At 49.8% G+C, this 24172-nt stretch overlaps 1 protein-coding gene across 1 annotated transcript in view; it reads right to left on the reverse strand.

The window, feature by feature from the left end:
• Positions 1-1241: 1241 nt before the first annotated feature.
• THBS4 (thrombospondin 4) overlaps positions 1242-24172 on the reverse strand; it is a 43627-nt gene continuing 20696 nt past the window's right edge. The window contains exons 4-22 of the mRNA XM_032847723.1: positions 23146-23254; positions 22682-22764; positions 22296-22347; positions 21867-22078; positions 20194-20331; positions 18599-18667; positions 16679-16831; positions 13439-13543; positions 12768-12875; positions 12350-12509; positions 10355-10473; positions 9449-9501; positions 6778-6971; positions 5641-5819; positions 4940-4988; positions 4646-4842; positions 3903-4075; positions 2008-2147; positions 1242-1473 (exon numbers count right to left, since the gene is read on the reverse strand). Of these exons, the coding sequence (XP_032703614.1) occupies positions 1412-1473; positions 2008-2147; positions 3903-4075; positions 4646-4842; positions 4940-4988; positions 5641-5819; positions 6778-6971; positions 9449-9501; positions 10355-10473; positions 12350-12509; positions 12768-12875; positions 13439-13543; positions 16679-16831; positions 18599-18667; positions 20194-20331; positions 21867-22078; positions 22296-22347; positions 22682-22764; positions 23146-23254 (2355 nt within the window). The 3' untranslated portion in view covers positions 1242-1411. The remainder of the gene's footprint in view (positions 1474-2007; positions 2148-3902; positions 4076-4645; positions 4843-4939; positions 4989-5640; positions 5820-6777; positions 6972-9448; positions 9502-10354; positions 10474-12349; positions 12510-12767; positions 12876-13438; positions 13544-16678; positions 16832-18598; positions 18668-20193; positions 20332-21866; positions 22079-22295; positions 22348-22681; positions 22765-23145; positions 23255-24172) is intronic.

Raw genomic sequence — 24172 nt, forward strand, 5'->3', positions numbered from 1 at the left:
ACTCAGAAATAACCTTCCAGGGAGATACAAAAAGTGAGGAAAAGGAGAAGATCGAAAGAGATCTCCAACCAAGTGAACTTGTCCTCCTAAGGTTTTTTGGAATTGGGAAAGATTTGTAGATCTAGACCCACTGATTGGGGAAAAACCCTTGAGAGCAACATGGCACAGAAATCCTTGAAAGGCAGAATCCCCCTGGGAGACTAGACAGTGTCAGTGGAGGGAACGGTTGGTAGACCTGAATTCTGGCCACTCACTGAAAACCTTGATGTAGGAGATCAAATGTTCTGCATTATGAGGCAACATCTTTTTGTCGGGTTTACATGTGTGGGTGGATACTGCGAAACCCTCCATATCTCTCATTGGTCATGCGTCTGCTCTTGTATTTTCTGCCTACTGAAATCATGCTCCAACTGTGGTGACCGTGTCTCTCCTTTATTTAGGATTTAAGAGACCTCCGGGAATTGGGGAATAGAGGGATCGTTTACTACCCTTCTATTCTTCGAAGGAGAATTCTTACGGAATTTGTAAAAACTTGCCAGGATCTTTGCCTTACAAACGGAATGGTAGAAAGGCTAGTGTGTAGAGATGAGGCACGGCTCTGTACCACACTCATGGGATGTCAGGGAGACCATCATGGAGCATATATTGCGAGGAGCTGTTTGAGTTGTAGGAGGGTTTACAGGATCCATCTGCACTGCTGTCTCATAACTTAAGAGGCGGCCAGCCCATCAGCCAGCAAACACGTACTGGGTATTTACTGTATCCAGGTACTAAGCTGGGTGTGGGGGATATGGATGACAGTAAGACAGGGTCCTTTAGCTCAGTAAGTTTGCCTTCCACTAGGGGGAGCCAAATTTACAAGCGTAACAGGCGCTGAAGGTGCTGGTGTGGAAGGTGTGTGTGGAGTGGGGGAGGGGGTCAGAAAAGATTGAACAAATTTGCTCCAGGATTGGTCAGGAAAAGCCTTCTTGGGGAAGGTTTCCCTGAGCAGGTGTTTTTGAGGCTCCTTCCCCAGAAGAGGGAGGCTGCTGATGGCACTGTTAGGCTTTCCTGTGAAGGGAAGCTGGAGTGACCACAGAGGAGACCTCTGGTGTGAGCCTTCTGCCTCACACACTTGCTCAGTCTCACCGACTGACCCGGTCTGAACAACGAAAAAGATGCCCCTTCAAGTTCAACGTGCATCCCTCTGAGAACAGCACACACACCCTCAAAGCCTGAGCCACATGTAAGCAATATCTGAGTAACATGGTTTTTAGAAATTATCTCTTCTTTATTGCTACATTCATATAAAAAGTTTTATATAACTGGACTGGTAAAAGAAAGCCACGGTGTATATAAAAAAAAGTTGTAGGAAGTTAAAAAATATAGGGCTTTAGTGTTTGGAAAAGCAGTTACGGACTGCCTCCTTGGTTTAATTATCCAGGCGATCGAAATTCTGGGTTTGAAACTCTTGGAAGTCCTCTGGGATGGTGTCTGCAAACAAGAACAGGCACAGAGTGTTAGGAAGGCTCCTTCCACTGGGATCCTGGTCCATCTCGTGCTGTGCAAGCGTCCTGTAGGGGTCGCTGTTAGCCTGAGCAACAGGCCCCAGAAGGCTCCACAGCCATTTTCTACCTCGGGCTGCTTTGCAAATTGTTGGCTTAAAGCCCAGGAGTGCTCATTCACAGGCCTAAAGGAAATTAGCAGGCAGAATGGATTTTGAGTGTGATTATGTTTGAGCCATAAGAAAATAAAGGCTGCCTGTAAATTAAATCTGACTGAATTTCTCACTGAACCCCCAAATCCTAAGCCAAGCAGTTAAATTCTATGGGTCTCAATTTCCTCATCTATCAAATAGGAAAAAAAAAAAATCTACCATTTACTTCAGTTACACAGAGATGATTACATGTTAATGAATATGGGGCACGGGCTTTGGGCTTCTGGGAGGAAAATGTGCTATAAACATAAGGTGGTGTTACTTGATAGATTCTAATTCTGATATGGTATAGTAACGAGAATGTACGTTACCATTGCAGCGATACTTGAGGTTGGACCAAATGATGTTTTCTTGGGAGAAGCAAAACACGCCAAGCCGGCCTCCACGCATGGTGGTGTCTATGGTGACCCCGGAGTCAGCCACCAACTCGGAGCCTTCATAAAATCGCACTCTGCAGACAACACAGCCGAAGCCAGTCACCAGGAAACTCAAACCGAGGTCAAGCTCAGACCCACTTCTTTGCTGCTTCATAATCCATTTTCACAGGCCTCAATTGTGCTCTAGCTGTTGCCCCTTCCCTACTAGACTGGGAGCTCCACATGGTCAGGGACTGTATGTTCATGCCCGCCAAAATTCTCGGTGTCCAAAGGTCCAACATGATGTTGGGCACACAGTCAAACTCGACGGGTACCTGCTGCAGAGTTACACCACACTACGACCTAGGACCAAGAGCCTTGGTGACCTCACTGTCCTTTGGGTTACCCTGTCCAGACATCATGCTTCACAACCACTGCTTTTCCTTTGTTCTGAATGACAGAATCTGCTGGAATCTCAGAATAGTGGTCCCGGTCTGGGGGCAGTAGCGCTCCGTAAAAAAGGGTTTTAGAAATGTGTGGGGACATTTCTGGCTGTTTCTTTGGCATTTTATGATAGAAGCCAGGGATGCTGAAGGGCTTACAAGGCCCTGGAGAGAACAGAAGCTTGTCTTGCAAGCGGTATGCATTTGGAGAGTTCCTCCAGACACTTGCGTAGGTGAAGAGCCTGTTTATAATTATCTGGACCTAGAACCCAACTTCCTTTTACTTGTGAACATCAAGTATTTTCTGCACTGCTTTAATATATACTGAATTTTCTGGGGTAAACTGAGAAATGATGGAGCACTTTGTTTTGCGTAAAAAGAGCTGTTCTCCCTTTTAGACCTTGAGTCACCAGCAGAACAATTCGCATTAGAATGTCGCTGCTTCCGTTTCATGTTGTGGAGTCGTGGTGTCTAGGCACTGGCGTGATTTTGTTATACATTCTTATTTCTCTGTTATAGGGGTTAGGGATCAGATTGTATTTTCTACAGTTTCATTCTGGGACAGAAAAGGAGGCACTAGCCTTCACAGGGCTGAGACCACGATCATCTTCCTGTGCGACAAACAGTATATTGGACTTAATGTCTCACAGAAGAACAAAACGTGAACTAGCCGTCCTGATTGTTTTTCCACGAGGCTGCCTTCCTGCCCTGGTCAGGAGACAGTGATCGGTACTCTTCCCTCAGTGCGCTATGTCAGAGACCTCCGTGTTGATCTGCAAGTCTGAGGACTGAGAGTAAGTACATGGTCTCAATTTCAAGGATGCAGCCTAAGCCATCCGCGGCTGCTGAGAATAGTTTTGAGTGGTTTTCAATCATCCTAGAGGGAAAGGAGGCAGATTGTGTGGGCTCCCAGGAAGATCAGTTCCTGCCCCATGTGGGAAGGCCTGACAGTGAGGAGACCGAGGTAAAATGAGATCCAGGCACGGCCTTCATGGTGTTTCTAGTGCAGCAGGGAAGGACCCTAGGGACTCATGGCAGTGCACCGTGACCTCTTCATGAATAAGTTGCCATCCAGGGCAGGGGAGGCTGAACCCCATCTCCCCTACACTGGTCGGCATGGCAGAAAGGGGAGATCAGTTGGGCACCTCCATCCTCCAATGCTGAGACCCCCACCCCCACCCTGCTATGGAGAAGGTCCCTCTACCCTCAGCTTGGCCCTAATATCCATGTGGTTGGTCTGGGCTTGGGTGTCTCCTTCCCACTTCTTTGCTGGGAGCTGTAGCCAGATGTCTCGGCAGTCCCGGAGGCCATCCTGGGTCAGCCCTGTGATGCAGGTCTGGGGCGGGGGGCGGGGGGGGGGGGGGCTTCGCTTCCTCTGCCTGGTGAGGAGCTGTGTCCTGCACATACCTAATGTAGCCCACCTGGGGCCTGTGCTGCAGGAACCAGCGGTAGGAGACCTTATCCTTCCAGCCCACATTCCTTGAGTCCTTCCATAGCAGCCGGACCTGGTCACTGGTGTCCCCCGTGTGCCATAGGGAGTTGCGGAGATGCTCCCCAGGGCCCGTCTTAGACTTCACAGCCTGGAAAGGATATAGGCAAGGTTCTAGAACAGAAGGCACAGCCCACCCATCCTGGGTCCCTTGGGTGCTGACTTCATGGTTATGATCTGGCTGCCTTGGATTTGGATAAAAGCATAAACACTTAAATGCCCCTTCTACTGAGGTAACCCTTAGTCCTTGAGTCATCAACACTGGCTGACACCCCATTAACCCATTCCATGTTTTTCCTGCTGTGAATCCCTTGCTCCCCACATCGGTCCAATGAGTTCTCAAAAGGCTACCTTTTCTCCCAGCAGGAGTGACAGGCAGCACCTCTAGACCGAGCTAGCCCCCGCGCAGGAGCAGATGAGCCAGTTTCTGGCAGTGTGCACCTGCTGACATGTCCCCGGAGTCCCCCCAACTCCCCGTCAGTCACCCAGAGGTTAGGATGGGGCTTGTATGAAGGAATGAAGGCAAGGCCCTGGGTGGGCCCTGCCCTGAATTCAAGCATAAACACCTCAATTTCACAGATGAACTAAATGCCCTATGGGAGAACAGGACTTAAAAGGAGGGTGAAGGGCTCAGAGGGGAGATGATGGAGAACGTGGCTACCTTAAGCTGGATGCCAGGCTCGGCGACAGCCCGGAATGGCGTAGCTTGCCAGTACGTCTGCTCTGTCTGCTTCCACATGACCACATAGAAGCTGGAGCTGTCTTGGTAACCGAAGATGAAGCCGGCATAGTCGTCGTCTGTCTGGGTGTTCACATGGAAGGTCCCTTCAAAGTCAACTCCGTTAAATGCCGTGTACCCTGGAGGGATCAGAAGCAGGTCAGAAAAGCAGACCAGCCCCGGAAGGAGCTGCAAAGACTGGATTCTAGCCACGGGGTGCAGAGGACCTGGACCTACCCACTGCCAGGCCGGGGTCGCTGTTCATGGTCTGCACAATCTCCATGCCCTGCAGAGATAGTTGAAGGAGTTAAGGGCCGTCGTAGAGGGTGGAGAAGCTCGAGGAAGCCTAGGGCCTCCAGCGCACTGGGGAGCAGTCAGCGAGCTCTGACCTCCACACAAAGATGCATTATCTGAGCAACTCCTCTACCTCGTTCTGTGCTCCAAGATCGCACAGACTTGTGAGGGGAAAAGAAAAAGTGGAACAGAAAGAATTTTGCTAGAACTGTAATGAAGTTACAATGTAATGAAGTTGCTGGATCCGCTTCATTTGGGGGAGAACATATACTTCTGATGAACATGACTGGCTCAGTGACACTAAAAGGTCTCAGCCTCTCTGTGCCAGCCCGCTGTAGTCTGACGAGGAAGAGGTGGGGGAGGTGGGCTTTGGGAGAGCGCAGGAGCACGGCTCTAGGCCCCGACCGCCTGGGGCCCCATCCCAGCGTGCTCCGCCATGCCCCGCGGTGCTCCCCTGAGCCGGCATCGCAGACAGGTGCAGCTCTGTCTCCCATGTGAGCTGGGGCTAGTGGCCGTGCTCGGTCCCAGGGCTACGGTGAGTCCCTGCAGCCCAGGTGGGTGCCCCCTCCCACGGTTACCTGTCCCTCCCAGAAGGGCTGTGCTGAGAGGCAGCACCGCGCTGCTGTTGGCCACCTGGCATGTACCTGGTTCAGGACCACCCAGTTGGGATCGATCTGGGCATCCCCTTCGGGGTCCAGGACCACAGTCTGGTAGGCTCTGAAGTCGGTCAGGGTGACCTCTGCATTCTCCGGGCAGACGTCGATCCGATCGATAACGTGGTCCTGGTCAAAGTCTGTCTCGCAGATGTCTCCCACGCCGTCGCCTGAGTGGGGTGGGGGAGGAGGACAGGAGCCAGCTGCCACCCACACACCCCACTGCTCCTTGACAGAGACAGGGCTGGGCCAGGAGCCGAAGGGAGCCCAGGCCCCACCCAGCTGACCATTTTCAACCGTGTGGGCAGAAGAGCCCAGAATCAGCCATGTCCGTGGTGGCCCTGGGCCCCACCCTGGGGTCTATATGGTGGGCTGGTGAACCCTACTGTGTGTGACCGAAAGAACTTCCTGGGGGCAGAGTGGAAGGCAACTGTTCAAAGCTGATAAGAAACGCTGCAGGTTCTCTGAGGAGACTGGGGTTCATGGACTGGTGGATCTTAAGGCTGACCTTACATAAGCAAATGCCCGTAGCACTTTCTCTAGAGCATATGAATAACGGAAATTACTGTCACCAGAGTGTCTCTAAGACCATAATTTCTACGGATCCTTGGGATGAATCTGGCTCATGGTATGTTTTGTTCAGCTGACATGGTATTAAAATACATGAATTAAATACTGTCCAGCTGTGGGTGGACATGCCCTCACCAGCTCACTATGGTCCTCACTGCTGTGTCCCATCTCTAGCTTGACATGTGCTTTTCCCTATCGGCCCAGCCCCCGCAGCACTCTTTGTGAGCCGGTCTAAGCCAGTTGCTGCCATGCCCTTCTCTCTGTCCCGCTCCTTCTGTGACTCCTGGGGTAAAGCAGCAGGCAAGATGGTGGAGCAGTTGCCCAGGCCCCTTGAGTGGGAGCATGTGGCTGCTTCCCTGTCCCATGGGACCGCATCCCAGAGCGGCTCTGAAGTCGCAAAGCAGCTATTCTCTGAAGAGTTAGAGAATGGTGTCTACTGGCCGTCCACTGTCCACACAAGCTGTAGCTGCTTGGAGAAGCTCTGGGAGAGGCCTGACCTTGTGCCTAAGGGGAACCTGGTGGGGGGGTCCCACACCATCCTGGGCTGGGCCCACTTACTGTTGCTGTCCTCCTGGGCTGGGTTAGGGACCAGCCGGCAGTTGTCCGGTCCAGGGGGCACCAGGTCTGGGATGCCATCATTGTCATCGTCATCATCACACTCGTCCCCGATCCCATCCTTATCAGTGTCCAGCTGGGCACTGTTGATGACTGTGGGACAGTTGTCTGTGCTGTCCTGGTGCCCATCTCCATCACTGGGAGAAAGAAGAGGTGATGTGTGGCACCGGTGAGCAGACAACAGGGATCAGAAACAGAGTTGGTGTTTGGGGGTTTGTCTTTTGTCAAACCCGTATGTCTTCAGACAAGCCTGGCCTTTGGGCTTCGGAGATCCTTTTTCTACTTCCCTATCTTGTTAAAACAAGTAGATCATCTCCTACTTAAGTTAAAGGGTGATTCCTGATGTTGTGACCAGATGCTCCTCTCAGTCCCTGGGGACTCTGATCACTGCCACCCTCCCCCAACCCGGAGAACGTACAGTGTGAATCCCGGCTCAGCCACTTACCAGCGTGTGACCCCCCCTGTGGCTCAGTGTCCTCATCTGTAAAACGGGCATAACCGAGCCTACCTCGTAGGGTTGTTACAAAGATTAAATGCTTATGTGATGAGAATTTTTCACGTTACATTTGAATCTATGACGAAGCATTTCTATGCGCTGGCTCCTGGGAAGCCCTGTGGTGTTTTCTAGTCCTCTTCCCATTCCCTGCCCAGCAGACCCAAGGCGGTTCAGACCTGAACACCACAGGGAGAATGACCGAGAGAAGAAGGCCACCCACGTGGAGGCTGGGCTCACTCCTGCTCTCGAGCACTTCTCAGAACTCTTGTTCTCTGCCCACGTGACAATTGTTTGTTCTCCAGGCCTAACAGCCACCCAAGGATGAGACTGCCATGTCCCCAGAGGTTTCCCTGGGTTGATGGAGGCCTCCCACGGCTGCTCTGAATCAGAGCGGATGCTCCCTTCACCCGGCTCTTCCTGTGGCCTCTCCCAGGCAAGGGTAGGATGGGGGAGGGAAGTTAGAGATCAGTCCATGCCCCTCAGGCCCCGTTTCCCAGATGGGTCCCAGAGAAAATGAGGCCCACCTGGATAAGCAGAAAATGACATGGCTCCAACAGTGGAATGCCTGTGCCTGTAGCAGGGCTGTTTTTAAAGGAAGACTGAGCTATTTCCATCAGAAGCCATTCTATAGAGCCTTGAACATTTTTATGCAAAAACGCAGTTCCTGTCCTCCTCCCCAAGGTTCAAGTTTGTTGGAATTAAAATGCAGCAGAATGAGTCAGTTGTTTTAGGCAAATATCTAGAGGCTGACAGGGTAGGATCTCTTAGAGATTCCTTGGATGGCATTCAGGGCAAGAGGACCCGCCCCAGGGAACATTCTTGATGTCCACCACTTAGGGGGATTTCAGGGTACCGGTCCCACCACATCTGCAGCAATGGCGACCTCCCAAGTCAGACTCTGGTGCTGACTTGCCTCTCCTCACGCCATGGTAACAGTAACACAGCTACGGCTTGTTGCCGGTCACCGGAGGGCCAGCCTTCTGCCAGGAGCTTTACCTACTTTCTCGTTCATTTTTATCCAAGGCTGCAAGGCACATTTCATTCTCTCTACTTTGCAGAAGAAGAAATTGAGAGTGCACTTGAGAAGCACATTTTAAGTTCACGTGGCTCACATAGACTCGACCTCAAGGACGCTGAGCAGAAGGACCGAGGTGGGGCTTTCTAGGAGCTGTCCTTTCATAGGGTTGGGCTCGGGAACGATGGTCTGTAGGGCACCCTCGGAGAGGAGGTTGGGAAGGGAATCCCTCTTTCTTCCTGCCCTGCCTTTCCAAATGCCTTACCTCTCACGTCCCTGTCCTGCCACCTCCCTAAGCCTTCCAGCTACAGATGAGAGGGGACAGAGCCCTTCTGACTACAGGTGCCCTCAAGGCCGATGTGCTCTTGTCTACATTCCTGTTGATGTTGCAACAGCATCTGATCCAGCCCCGTGTCTTAATACAGGACTGTCTCCATGTGGGGCTAGGAGGGTTGACAAAACTTGCTTGCCCAGAACACTACCCCCCAAATAACAGACAGAATGAACAAATTCCAAGGACAATGAAATCACGGTGCTCCCTCAGCCAACTGTCTATTCTGGGATCATGGGGAAGCTTTCCTGAGCTGAAAGAGTATAATAATAAAACAGCTAACCCTATCAAATGCTTCTATGCAAGGGAAACTGTAATGTGCACTCTGTCCGTTAACTTAAGTCTTCACAAAAGACCTACGAGCTACATGCCACTGTCATCCCCATTTTTCCAGTGAGCCTTCTGGGGCACAGAGACCAGTGACTTGCTTAAGGCTAGCCCATTTGTAAGTGAAGGGGCTGGGGTGTGCATCTAGCAAGTCCTCCAGACCCCAGGTCTGACGCACGATGGTCCACGGCCTCTCCTGTAATACAGTCTCACTCGCTGGAGTGCCCCGTGGCCCCTCCTGACACTGTCACACGGCTATGGAGAACTTTCAAAGAGGTGTGGTGACCCTGACCAGAGGCAGGGCTACTGTCCCACCAGTGGCTCAATCTTTCTCAATCTATACAGAGAGATCCCAAAGCCAGGCAGCAGCAGAAAGCTCTAAAGGCTAAAATGGTCTCCGAATTTTTCATCTGGCCCTGATGCAGCTGGGGAAAAAGGGTCCTACCTGTCCTGATTGGTATCACAGGAGTCCCCAACCAGATCGTTATCCACATCAGACTGCAAAGAGAACAGAACATGTTATTTACCCCTGGGCCTTCATGCACAGAATGTTCCAGAGAAGGCAGACCTGGCCCTTCATCCCTGCATCTCAGGAATTATTTCTCTGGAATTGGGTTGGTGTAGAACTGCAAAAGGACAACACCATATTGGTGTAGGCACAATGCTGAATTGTCAAGAAAGCCTTCCAAAATATCAAGCCACATGGCGGGGCTGCCTACACACCAGATGAGCTGATTGGAGAGGGCGCCGGGGCAGGACGCTGGCAGGTGGAGACGTGCAACTCTGGCATGGGTCGGAGGGGAGCTGGCCAAAGGCCTGTGGACAAGGCAAACTGATTTTGCTTTGCTTCGGCATGTTGGAATTGAGCCAGAGTGGGAGTGAGTCACAGAGGGCAACAATGACGCCCCTCTCGCAGAGCTTTAAAAATACATGACACATCCTATCCAATTATCTAGACAGGAAGGAGGAGTGAGAAGGGAAACAACACATCGCTGATTGAACTGCATCTGAGGCATCCATACGTGGGTCCTGTAGGGCTTTGGGGACTAACAGGACACAAGGCTCCCAGTGGTTAGCCGCCATGTTGCATGTTCCTCTCAACAAAACCACAGGTTTGGGGCATCACTCAACTCCTTCTCCTTACCTCACGGGCAGTCTGCAACCTGTGAGACCTGTCCAGGAGGCCTCAGCAACCCTGTGGCAGTCTTCCTAGAGCTTCCAGGCCAGAAGTATACAATCCCACCACCTCTGCTCCAGGAGGCACATGGCAATAGCAAGGAGCTGAGCTGGGATCTTTAAGACACTGGTCTTAAAGACTCTTTGCACAGGGGAGCTCAGCCTGGAGTCTGACCTGGTTAGGGTTGCTGACATCAGGACAGCTGTCACAGGCATCACCCACACCATCCGCATCCCTGTCCTGCTGGTCACGGTTGGGAACTCTTGGGCAGTTGTCCAGAATATTCTTTATTCCTACAAGAAAGGAACACTTCCCTTAGTCAAGTGAATATTACAGAGAGGCTTAGAACACGGACTTCTAGGCGCTAAGAGAACAGGCCTGTACCCAGGCACTCGGGGAGTAACTTGTGCCTGGGCCATCGTCTCAGAGCCACTACATTTCTCAGCAGTTATCTGCAAGTAACATCAAAGGATGGATTCTGAGAAACTTAACAATGAGGGTGACCTGAGGCCTTTCCCCATGGAGTTTTAAGTTGTCCAAGATGTCAAGGGCTATCACTGCAACCAGATGAGGAGGTCACGAGGGCAAGGGCTTTTGCATACTTCTGGCCTGGAGGTTCTAGGAAGACTGCTACGGGGGCGCTGAGGCCTCCTGGGTAGGTCTCACCCTGGAGAGGGACCTTGTGGGGGTGTGAGCAAAGACAGAGACCTGAGGGCAGGGGTGGTGGCGTACCAGAGCCAGGCCCACCGTGTCCCTCTCTTCTCAGCTTTTGTCTCACCATGTCCTTTCATACCAGCAGCCTGTCATTAGTCACGGCGGGAGTGGTATTTCTGTCACGGAAACTGGCAAATGCTACAACTTGGGGCTTTTTTGTTTTGTTGAGCTGGTTTGCCACATACCACTGGATCTGGCCATCAGTCAGGCTTATAGAAGATGAGGTCGTGTTTCAGGGAGGCATAGGTATTCTGGAGTGGGGGGGGTGTGGTGGTTGGGTAGGTGGAGGGAATGGGGTATATTTCTGGAAAGATTTTCCTTCAAGGCCCTTGTCACGTGAAATGTATTTCAGAAACAATGAGATCCAGTCTATACTTGAATGATAGTCATCTATGTGTTATGCAAGTGACATGGGAACAAATGTCCTTCGGGGCGCCCTGGTGGCTCAGTTGGTGAAATGGCTGCCTCTTGATTTCGGCTAAGGTCACAATTTCAGGATCTTGAGATCAAAGCCCCTTGTGGAGCTCAGTGGGGAGTCTGCTTGAGATTCTCTCTCTCCCCCTCCCCACCCCCTGCACTCTCTCTTTTTCAAATAAATAAATAAATCTTAAAAAAGAAAAAAAAAAAAAACCCCAAACATGTCCTTCTTCACATCCAGAGAGGCTCCAGTGCTCATGCTGGGCTCCCAGGGGTGCCATTCGCACAGCCCACACTTGTGAAGGCCCCTTCAGTGGAGCCAGGAGCTGCGCACTGCAGCTCTCCTGCCCCCCACCTTCTTCCCAGAATAGGCAGGACATGGACTCATCTCCCAGGAGACACCCGACTCTCCGCAGGAGCAGCCAGACCCAGCTGTAGCCTGCAACCCTGCTCGAGGGCCCCTCATTCCACTCTCCACTTCCAGGGCTCTCGGGTGTGGAGAGGATGCTGGAGGAGGTGGTGGGGGAGATACACTTTTTCTGGCAGGACAGAAGCCCTACAAAGACACAGCCCTGACAAGACACTGCTTAAAGTAATTCCTACAAAGCTTCTGGCAATGATGTAGAGTTCCAGAAACACTCAAGAGTTAATAAATAGGGGAATGGGTTATGGAGTCTCCTTCCATTGAAACAAGGGGTCCAGGGGCATGTGGGCTGCTTAGTCGGTTAAGTATCTGAATCTCAATTTCAGCTCAGGTCATGATCTCAGGCTTGTGAGATTGAGCCCCGTGTCCGGCTCTGCACTGGGCATGAAGCCTGCTTAACATTCTCCCTCTCCCTCTGCCTGTCCCCACCTCTCTCTCTCAAGGAAAAAAAAAAAAAAAAGTAAACAGTTGGGCCAGACACAGACCATGGGGAACCACGGGGGACTCGGTGTGGGAGGCCTTCTGAGTTAGCAATTCTATTTCTGCTCCTAATAGAGAACAAGGGCAAAAGGACAAATGAGTCCCAAATAAAAGACAAAGCAAGACAGGCTCACCATCTCCATCCATGTCATCATCACAGGCATCTCCTTTTCCATCCCCATCAGTGTCTTTCTGGTCATTATTCAGGACATTCCGGCAGTTATCACAGGCGTCCCCAAAGATATCTTTGTCACTGTTCCTTTGGTCCATGTTGTGAGTCAGGACACAGTTATCCTAAAGGGTCAGAAGACCAAACACTCAGATTCTACAGAGTCCCTCCCAAGTTACTGGTCCTGTGGTGAGGCGGGTCAGCCAGTCTCCGTCCCTGTGGTCACACGCGGTCAGCGCTCAGGACAGAAAGTCACAATGCTACAGGGTCACAGGCATGGAAACCAATGCTTGGGATGACCCGTGTAAACAGGTGATTTCACGGGTTTTCTTCCACCGTCCCTGGCATGTGGCACTTCCCTGACCCTCCCAACGAGCACATACCTGCTCATTGAGGATCCCATCTCCATCAGCGTCCTCGTCACAAGCGTCCCCAATGCCATCTCTATCTGCGTCTTCCTGGCCAGAGTTTGGCACATACTTGCAGTTGTCCTAGGGAGAAGAAACAGGGCTCAGAGAGACATCTACATCCGACTTGATTTTTCAATTTTATTGATGCATACTTGACAAAACTCTAATATATGTGAAGCACACAGTGATTATTTAACATACGTTTATATTGTGAAAGGATTCCCACCGTGGAGTTAACATGTCCTGCCCCTCACGTACTGACCTTTTTTCCCCTTGAGAATGTTTAAGTTCTGCTCTTCGAGTGAACTTCAATTAGACAGTACAGTGTTATCTGTGAAAGTCACCATGTTACACACGAGAGCCTCAGACCTTATTCGTGTGATACTGAAAGTCTTTACCCTTTTACCAACTTCTCCCTATTTTCCCCACCCTCATCTACCTCTGTCTTAAGTCAGAAAGGATTTCCAACCTCAATGCTGACAGCACCCACCTGACTTCCCCCTGGATGGCTGCCTTGTAATGTGTGAGAGGCAGCTACGTGAAAAATGCCATTTTCAGTGGAATCCATAGCATCTCTCCCCCAGAGAAGACAGGGCCTGGGAGGCCACGGTGGGTGCAGTTTTTCTCCCGTGTGTCCCCCTTACCTTCTTGCAGTTCCTGGCAGAGCACGGCAGTTCTTCGTCAGGGTAACTGTCGATGTCCACGTCCTTCCCGCAGATATAGCCGTCGCCAGCCCAGCCGACACCGCACTGTGAAGGTAAAGCCCAGCACATGCTCAGGGAGCTGAGCTGAGCCTGGTGTGTGTGTGTGTGTTGGTGGGGGGACTGACAAGGGCCACTGCTCTGAACCTGTGAATCCTTGCTCCCCAGTGCACAGCCCCAGAGGGATGGCCCAGAGCTATACAGCGCTGCTGGGTAGGATTCTAAAATTATTATTTTTGGTATAGTCTAATGAATCAGAAGGACATAGAGTGAAAACTCCTTCCCATTCCTGTTCCCTTGGCTTAGGCAATCCGTTCTTCCATATACCTTAAGAGATAACACCATGCAGACAGGCAGACAGACATTCTTTTCCTTCTTTCATCTTTTGACGCAATTGAGAGCCCATATATCCACCATTCTTCACCTTATTTTAAAAAATTAGTACTGTACCTTGGTGCTCTTTCACTCCATGGAGGCTCACACTGTTCTTTTTAATGGTCACAGACATAGGATGCATAAAGTGGTAGGCGTGTTCCTCCATGAAGTCACCCAGTGCTCTACGGGTGGCTGTCTGGTTTTTAAAAATGTTTTTCTCTATTGCCAACAATGCCACAACAAGGAATTCTAGTACATTTGTCCTTCTGCGCCTGTACTGGTTTCTCAGTGTGGAATTTCTGGTTCAATGGGTCTTTGTAATTTTGAGTTACTGTTGAAATGGTCTCCATGTGACTGTCTCATTTCCTCTCCCAGCAGAAACCATGCGCTTCTGTGGCACTTCCCTTGTCATTCTTGAACTTCAGCCCTACCTCTGCACTTAACAGTATTCTAGATTAGTTCTCAACAACAAAAAAAATAACTTTCCAAGGTGCTTTACCTCTATTCATGCTTTTAACAGGAAAAGATTCCCCCAGGTACAGTGTTGGGTTCTCTTTGTCCCTGGAGAAGTCCACCTAAGTATTCTGCCACCACCAGCCACTGACATCACTGCCAGCGTAAGAGGCATGAAGAGTTTTCCTCTATCAGATTGTATAACCATGGTCTCCACTCTATACAATAACACTGCAAGGTCGCTGTGATCCTATTGTATCAGAGATGGCTAGGCTCTTGGGCAAGGATCACTGGCAAATCAGAGAGAAAAAAAATGGTTCCTTCCACAGTGCCCTGGGCATGAGGTGGGACCCGGGAACTCAGCCCAGGACCAGGATGGGCACCTGTGGGGGCAGGGTTGGGGGGGCAGGTAGGACCCCAGGAACACAGAAGAGGAGGACCTGGAAAAGAGGAGGGCACCAGAAAGGCAGGGTGGGGGATGGGGCAGAGAGTCTGCGGAAAGAAACAGGGCCAAGGGAAAAGAAACTTTCCATGAATAAACGTTAAATTTCTTGGCCTTGCTAATCCGAGTACGGTGATTGAAGACCAGGGACTTCCTGAGCGGCACGCCGCCTGTTCTCAATCATCCAGGCGTTCCTTCTGCAACGAGGGATTTAGAAGGCAGGAGGCCAAAGACGCCCCTCCCTATAGGGCCCCTATTTCCGCTCAATTGCTTCAGCCAGCCTTCAGAAGGCCTGGAGAGCTCAGCCAAGGGGTATGGTCCTTGACTCATTTTAATGAAGGAAAAATTTCCTCTAGGAACAAATACATTTTTAATGAGCCATTTTCTGGCAGATTAAATTATTTTAGTAGTCACACCAAGTATATTAATCCTTTCCCATCTGTCGTTGTGCCTTATTACAAATTCAAAAACATATTAAGAGCCCCATCACCCACCATCCCAGGGAAGTCATTAATTTGTTCACAGAAAATTAGGATTTTACATATAGATTCACCCTCGCCTCTCAATGGTAATAAACATGCCCAGGCAGCTGGAATTAGGAAAACTGTGGGGTTTTCCCCTCTGACCCAGCTTGCTCCTTCATCAGGACGTTGTCACAGACTATCTGTGCCGCCAGAAAGAACGGATGCTATTATTATATTTCTTTCTTTAACTTCGTCCTGATTCTTTTCATTTTCCCTATTTGAAAAGCGATATACTTGCTGTAGAAGATTTTGTGAGCCTAATGTTGAAGAAGCCCAAGTCCGAGGTAGAAAGAAGGGTCAGGAGATCACTGGGAACCTGCAGATCCCAGAACCGGAAGGGCCCGCTGCCCAGGGCCTGGCCTAGCGGGAAGGAAGGTGAGGGCAAGCAGCGGGAGTGGCTGCTGTCTCAGCACCTCGAAGCCCTGAGGACTCTGGAGCCTGGGACTTGGGAGTGGAGGGCAGGCACAGGCCTGCTTCTTGACCTATGGCTCCCCACACCCCTGCCTGGCATGGCACCAGCATCAGCCTGTGACCGTCCCGCTCTCTCCCCAGCCGCCTCCTCCCCAGATGGGCTCCAGGGGAACAGAGAGGGAGGAGAGTGACCGTCCACTGAGCTATTCCTGAATCCGGGTGTAGGCGGACACGGAGTGGTGCCGTTGGCCCCCTCCTGCTTCCTGAGGGGAGACAGGGGCCCTCGGAGAGTGTCTGGCAGCTCACCCCTTCACTGTCCCCTGCTGCCTGGAGTAATTCTGAGGACAGTTAGGACAGCAGCATGCTCCTTAGTTACACAAACAAATAAGGGGGTAGATGGGAGGGAGGGAGAGGAGGCTCCTTCCCAGCTTGCTGCTCGCTTCTTGGCCCATCGCAGTGGGTGCCTGGGAATGGAGGGGGGCTCCCCTGCTGATGTGCCCGAGGATAGAGTGTCAACCCCTGGCCGAGAGAGAGAGAGAGAGAGAGAGAGAGAGAGAGAAGGCAACTGATGTGAAATGGACTGGAGACTGCTCTCCAGGAGCTCAGCGAACCCTGTGACGGTTACAGTTTGTGCTTATCTCCATAGGAATGTTTTCACTTTTGAGTACTTTCTTTCTTTCTTTTTTTTTTTTTTAAAGATTTATTTATTTGACAGACAGAAATCACAAGTAGGCAGAGGGGCAGGCAGAGAGAGAGGAGGAAGCAGGCTCCCTGCTAAGCAGAGAGCCCGATGTGGGGCTCGATCCCAGGACCCTGGGATCATGACCTGAGCCGAAGGCAGAGGCTTTAACCCACTGAGCCACCCAGGCGCCCCATCACTTTTGAGTACTTTCTTCTGGGAAGCAAGCAGAACCCAAGGAGGGGAGGTATTTAAGATGGAGGATGAAAACCTGGTAAAGCAGGTGACAAACAACTCACCACACACGTCACATCGCCATGCCTGTCTTCGATGCACTGTGCATTCACGCTGCAAGGATTCAGCTCAGGATTTCGGCAGTTCCTTTCGGTTTTGCACCCCCTTGTCTGATCACCCGTGTACCCTGGTTTGCAGGGCCCACAGCGGTAAGATCCCTGCAGGGAGCAAAGATCAGACTGTGAACTGCAGGCTCAGGACCATGAGCAAAGCTACCGCGATCGTGTTTGTTTTCACACGTACTCGATGATGCCGGGAGGACGGGACCTCCCCTGCCTGCCTCGCCGTGTGCATGTCCGTCTCCTAAGATTGTGGGAATGCAGAGGAAGATGCCACCAGCCGGGGAGTGGCAGAGAGCCACGCAGATGTGAGGGAGGAAGGCTGGAATGAACCACTGTCACTGGCCTGCCAACTCCAGTGTGAGGACAAAAGGGGAAAGGACTGATGGTGCCCGTGAAGCTCTGGGAGGCAGAGTGAGGATTTATTCTGGGGACAAGGGAGGCAGTTTGATTGAAAAGCAGGTTAGGGGAGAAGAAAAAGGTTTTTTTTTTGTTTGTTTGTTTTTAACCATTCCTTTGGCTTTTTTACAACTGAGTGATGGAGAACAGGAGTGCAGAGAAATGTCAGTGGCCTTGTCCTGAGAGTTCTCGACAAGCGAGGTGGCGCCGGGGGCAGCCTGGCCAGTGAGCTAGCTGTCGGCTCCACGGCAACAGTGCTGCCTGGGCCAGCCATGACTTCATGGTTTTTAAAAACAGCTTGACTGAGATCAAATTTACATTTCATGAACGACATCCGTGTAAAGTCTACAGCTCAACGATTCTGGTCACAAGCAGCCTCCCACTTGCCACGGCCAAAGGGTGCCCTTTGGTGGCCCTTCCTGACCTGTCAGCCTCATGGGATGGCTCCGTGGGGCCAGGTCTCATCTTTTCTTTGCTCCTGCTCTTTTGCCTCTGCCCCTTCCTAAGGTTCGCTGGAGTTCTACTTTCTAGAGAGTTCCACCGTCCGGTTTCCCTCCCCCCGGTGGTGTGAGTGATTCCCTTCAGGTCAGGGTCTCCCAAATCAATATCTGCACACGAGGTGAGACAGCCCTGGGGAGAAGCCCAGAAGCAACGGCAGCAGAGTATGTGGATGAGAACACAGGCTCTGTGGCCAGACCGGAAGCCTTAGGAGATGGTGGCCTGGGCCCTGTTACCTTCTCACAGCTTAGCGTTGTCAACTCTAAAATGGGAATAATAGTGCCTAGAGACAAAACAGTTGTCAAGATTCAAATATGTGATTTGTTATTTATAAAATGTTTTTACATATAAGGCAACTAGGAACCTAGAGATGGGATAACTTTCCCACGGACCTCAAGTGGGAAGCCGCCATTTTGTCATGGACTCAGTGGCTCTCTTGTGGACAGTTTACTGGGCCACACCTCTATCCTGCAATCAGTGGACAAGAACTTTCAGAAATATGTATATATTTCTGAATATATACCAGAATATACATTTTGGACACCCCCCTCAAGGACTAAGCATTTTAATACAAATGACTTTTGAAAAGATTTCTAAAAATAATGAATACTCTTTGGGGACTGTGTCATCACCAATACAATGCATATTCTGAACCATATAAACTCAGAAGATCTTCATGTTTTTAAAATACAAGAACAATGGTTTACTCAATAAATTTTTTTCTGAAAGTCCAACATGGCAACTTCAATTAAAGTCTGGCACTTATAAAATTTTTCTTATATAAAAATTACTTATAAGATTATTCTTACATGGAAAGCTCTTTTTCAACATGAACTTTTATCTTCATTTGCCAATCAGATGTATTGTGCCCATCTGTTCTATGTGTGTTTTGGGGTTATGATTCATAAACATACACTTGTTTCAATAACTGGTCTGCTTTGATAACATCCTCCATGAAAAAATACTTACCAAAGTGTTAATACAGATAGAATTGAGAACACATGCTCCATTTCGACACTCATCAACGTCGGTGCAGATCTAGTGCAGGAAAGTTTAGAGAGATACTCTGTTTAAGCAGAAATGCAAATAAATTTTGCTTTGTTTTGATAGCTTTGTGTGAAGGCATGGAATTTCAGGTACAATGCTAACAGGAGCGTCATTTTAGCCACCTCCGTGTGTTTGTATCACTCTGTACTTAACCCAATTTCAAGTGATAGCTGCGGGTCTGGTATTTCACAAGTAGTGTGGCATTGACATTAGCCAGGGCCCTGGGGATTTTCCTACTCCAGGGCTAATTTTTCTGTTAATTTTCTGGCTTCTATTCCCACATTATATGTGTAACAGATTTGAAGCTCCTAACAGTATGCCGTACAACCCTGAAGCTTCGATTTGTTGTGGGCAATTTCCCTTTTTGTCAACCATGTCCCAGAGATGACATCCAGCTTCCTTGTTGCTTGTGAGGGCTAGTGGTTTTCTCATCTCCTTCCAACGGGTAGGGTAGCTCTTTGAGGCTGTGTCTTTCTGCAGGGGCGTTAGGACATTCCCAAGGTGTGTATAGATGCTCAAACCCCAGATCCCCACTCCTAGGGCCGACACCCACCTCCCATGTCCCATGAACTTGAATTTGTTAGGCTGTGGCGAGTTGGCTCCCTTCTACTTCAGTTCCATCTACCACACTGCTGGAAATCTTACTAGCTCACGTAAATAGCACTGACTATTTCGTTTTGTCTATTTTCCTTGGTTTGGTCTTGGAGATTTTGTCTTTAGAAGAGAGGAAGAAAAACTCTGGATCATTACTCTAATGGCTTCTTGTCACTCCTATGTGTCCAGCTTGCCTCCTTTTTCTATTCTAAAAAACAATGCCCTCTAGAGTCCTTTGATAGGCAGCTAGAAAATAACAAACCCCTGCCCTTCTTCAAACCTACTAATTTTGCTAAGGTAGTAAGATATATTTATAGACCAACCATTTTCAAGGGCTGAAAACATCAAAAAGAATTTCACAGTCAGTCAGTTAAATAACAGCCAGGATATAGTAGAACATTTAGAAATAAATGGAGACTGTCACGAAGTGCTCAAGTGCTTTATGGCAATTTATAGCTTATAAAGAAGAAGGGGGTTTCCTCAGGGGATTATTTCTCCTCTTGAATCCCTCTCATCTCTGAAACAGCTTCTTCTCAGCCACAGTGACTCTACAAAAGTGACCTAATTTTTCAAAGCTTTTATTTATTTCCCTGATTCTCAAGTTATTCTGCAGGACAAAATGTTCAATGGCTAACAGAAGAGGCTGGAAAGCTCACCGCGTGTTTAGTATTACCTCACTCACTGTTCTCCTAGTGATGCTCTATTATCCTGACTTAACAGCTTCCTTCCTACTAGACATGATGAACATAATTGCTCAGAAATGAGTTGGAAAGCGTCCTCATTTGCCCGCAGGGCCCCGTGACATTCCACGTGGCATTGGCTGTTCAAAGAGGTTATAATGGAAGAGGTGGGAACAAACCAAAGTTTTTCTGTTGGTAATTCAGAATAAAAAAATGAATAGAAAGACCATCACTTCAGCCCACCTGCTTGTTTGACTTGGCAAAACTAATGCCAACACCCTGTACCACGGGCCCCGTGAAGCCCACCGGGCAGGCCTCACACCGGAAGCCGGGAGCCAAGTTCACACAGCGCACACCTGGGTAGCAGGGATGGTATTTGCACTGGAAAGGAAAACAAAATAAATAAATAAAACAAAAAACAAAAATAAAAAATAAAGTCTTTAGCCTCACAGGGAAAACACGAACTTTCATTCATCTACTCGGATGTGCTCGTTTGCCTAGCCATCCATTAGTTGGTGCCCAAAGTGGTAAAAGGAAATAAAAGCTTCTTATCTCATAGTTACCCACAGAATCCCAGACACACACAGGATGGGGTTACATTTCAGTGGGCTTTGCTGAACCACGGGAGAATGGCACGGCCAAGTGAAAAGGTCCTTCATGATCACCAGTCTACCTCCCAGTGTCAATTCCCTGATATTCTACCTTGTAATAGAAAAATCGCCACGAAAGGACAGTGCTCCGGGACCACTTGTTAGCTGGCTGTTAGATGAATCCAAACACACTACTGGGCCAACTTCTCCACTGAAGGAATCCAGAGAAGACCGAGCCAGGGCACTTGTGTCTTTGTAAGATGTGGTCTATCAGGGCTGTGCCTGCCTTCATATCCTCTCAAGTCCACAGCTCTTCCAAAGCTCTCTGTGGAGTCTAGGAGACTGGTTTCCCCACCGCACCCCAACCACTTCACCTAATGTAAAAAACATGACTACTTCCTGCACTTTCAAAAGGAGGAAAATTCCAGCTCACAGATAGAAACCAGACGCAGTTCTGTGACACATGCACAATGATTCTCCAATTGAGGGATTACTACAGACCATTTTAATTGCTTACTACCAAGGAGGTAATTAGCCCAGTCCTACCATGAGCCTGCAGAGCTCTGTGTGTGTGTGTGTGTGTGTGTGTGTGTGTGCATGTGCGTGCACACCCCTAAACTCCTTGCATGCCCCTTCTTTCTCCTTCTAGCCCTCCTCTGGCCTGGTGGGAAGGGAAAGGCATATTCTCACAGTAGCCTTGCTACCCATGTGAACACTGCCTTGGGACCGGACTCAAGACTGGCTAGCTGTGCCCTTGAATCAGTCTCCTGCAGAGGCTTTGCAAGCCGGCCCAGCAGCCTGTATTCGCCGTATGTGTGTCTCTGGCTCTGTCCTTTAGCACTTCTGATTACTCACGGATTACAGGACCTCCTCAAACAGGTCTTGTTGGTTTGAGATGCCCGTCTGCACTTCCAGTTTAGGAAGCCTGAAGAAATTAGTTGCAAGCCCTGAAATACACCCTAACACAGATCTCCCCCACCCCCATACACAGAAGTGTAGAAAAATCGAAACTGTAATGCTGATCGCACAGGAGAAATAATCAGAGTTGGAAGCACCGATGTCTGCAGGGTAGCAACACGGCCTGGGGGATGAGCTGCAGACAGAGCAAGGAGACATGATCCATGCCGCCACCATGGTCATGCCTACTCCGTCCGCCTGCTCGCAGTAGCTCGTGCTCTCTAAGGGTTCATGAGGGTGTAGTTGTTATGTCACCTGGAGGACACCCCGAGTCCTCCATCTGGCTGGAGGACACCCCAGGACAGCCACCTGGCTGCAGGGTGTCCAAGACACTTAGGGAGCCCCCACCCCGTCGAGGTGAACTGTTACCTCATCGATATCAGAACAGGTGACCCCGTTTCCTGTGTAGCCGTCAGGGCAGGGCCCACACTGGAAGCCGTCTCTGGTGTCTGTACAGCGGACGCCGCGGAAACACGAGTTGGAGTCACAGCGGCGCACGGGTGGTATCGGGGGTGTCGGGGGGGCGGGGGGCGCCGGGGGCATCAGTGTGTTTGGGGTTGGAGACTGAAAGCTGAGTGGACCTAGAGAAAAGCAATAATCCGTAGACCTACTGACCACCAGCAAAACACACACAGCTGATACAAAACGAAGTTTGGTTTCGCAACAAGCCCTCCCTTCCCTCCAACTCGGTGCCAACCGTACAGAAGCCACCGTCAGTGTCACCTCACCCCAGGCCCTCCAACCATCCTCAGCTGCCCAAACAACTCTGAACAAAGCAGCTACTGGAACAGCACTTACCGCAAGCCTGGCACTCAGCGATAGTGTTCCGCAAAAATGATGTTTCCTTGACCTTGAGAAACGGGGAAGAAAAAACAAGATGGAAAAGGAGGATCTGAGAGGTAATCTGGGAATGAAAGCATTCCCGGGTAGCAATCTAGTAAACGCTTCTTAAAGGAGTGCTCAGGTACCCCTTAAGGGCTCCCTCTCTGCTCTGAGCCACTGTGTTTCTCACGTACCCGACCCCCATTTCCAGAGCCCTCCTAACAGACCTCCAGGGAGCCAGGAGCATGGGGCGCCTAAGGTCAGCCTCCCGCCCGCCTGCCCGCCCCTGCAGCTCTGCTCGCTCGTACAATGAGCTGCTCTGGCAGGACCAGGGTTTTCTGATGCTGTGTCCTTGCCATTACCTGCTGTCTCAGAAGATCCTTCACCTCTCCCAGTAGCTGGTTTAGCTGCATCATTTGCCCCAGGAACTGCCGATTAAAGTCTCCTGTAGCCACAGCAAAAAGCAAAGGGCGTTCAGCCATGAGCAGACGCTCCTCCAGTGCCTTGAAAACTGGTGACTTCCCAGGGAACCATCACAACAAATACCTAACGTACAGGAATTTAACTTGGGGTTATTAATCTAATTCATGTAAAAAATGATACTGAGGCCGCTAGCTGTTAGCCCAGATTCCTGAGCTGTAAAAACAGAAGTGCAATGGACATATTTTCTTGTCCTGGACTTTGGCACAAGAGACTGATCTCTGTAGACACATCCTATTGGGGTTCTCTGCCAAAGTCCCCCTTTCAGGAGTGGGACCCAGGGCCCTCAGGGCCTGAGGCTTTATCTGGACTGATGGAGGTGTGCCACCCGCCCCAGAACCCACACCTGTGCTTGCCGTGGCCAGCGGCTCACTCTGCTGCAGGAAGCAGTCCTGCAGGCTGGCCACCTGGATCAGCGAGCCTCTCACCACCAGCTTCAGCTCTTCCAAGAAGTCCTGGAAGAAATCATATCCATACCACAGGCTGCTGCCGCTGTTCAGAAGCCAATGTGCTTGCATACTCACATACTTTTCCTAACAGCCTAAGTAGCCCTGTATCCCTGGGCTCTGACATCTTACATAATTCTGTGGGTTTGATTTTGTTCCTGAAACCGGCCAGCCCTATCCTCTTGACTAAAGCAAATATGGAAGGAGCCAACAGCCTAGGAACATGTGAGCCTCCAGCTTGGCCTGAGGGTGCATCAAGGTGGATCTGAGGCGAGGAAGGGCTTTGAGTTTCATGGTAAACAAGTTATTTTGTGTCAGGAGACTGTTAAGAATTGTCTGGCCTTTATTTATGGAGCTTAGACCATAATAAATAAGATACTGATCTCAATTTTAAACACGATTGTTTTTAGGATGTCTTAGCTCCAAGTTTTAGCAAAGTCCCTGATCCTTCCAGGCTAGGAGAATGAATAAGCTGTATACTCTAGGGTTATTAGGTAGCTGGGATTGTATGTTTACATTTTGTGTTGATGTCAATCATTTATTGTTAGTCACAAGGTCAATTTCCCTACTGCTTTATCTTGTAACTTTTAATCAGACCATTATATATTCATGACAGAAAGAGTTTATGTGAATTGCCAATGTAAAGTCATCACCCTTAATTTAAAAATGAGGATGCTGAGGATTTTCAGAGTTCTACTTTTTAATTTAGCTGAGTTATGACGCATACAACACGTGTTATATAATAGATATTGTTTTGGACGTCAGGCTATGAGCTCTGTGGGGGCAGGGCCATGACTGTTTTGCCCCCATGCTTTCCCTAATGCCTAGAATATACCTATTTGTTAATTCACTGAATAAATGAAGTGACTGTGAAGATAGAGCGTGAGGGTCTCTGATCGTCTAAGGATTTAGAACTTTTGAAAAAAA

The sequence above is a fragment of the Lontra canadensis genome, unplaced genomic scaffold (genome assembly GCF_010015895.1).
Source record: "Lontra canadensis isolate GAN:19392208 unplaced genomic scaffold, GSC_riverotter_1.0 scaffold4, whole genome shotgun sequence".
Classification (NCBI taxonomy): Eukaryota; Metazoa; Chordata; class Mammalia; order Carnivora; family Mustelidae; genus Lontra; species Lontra canadensis.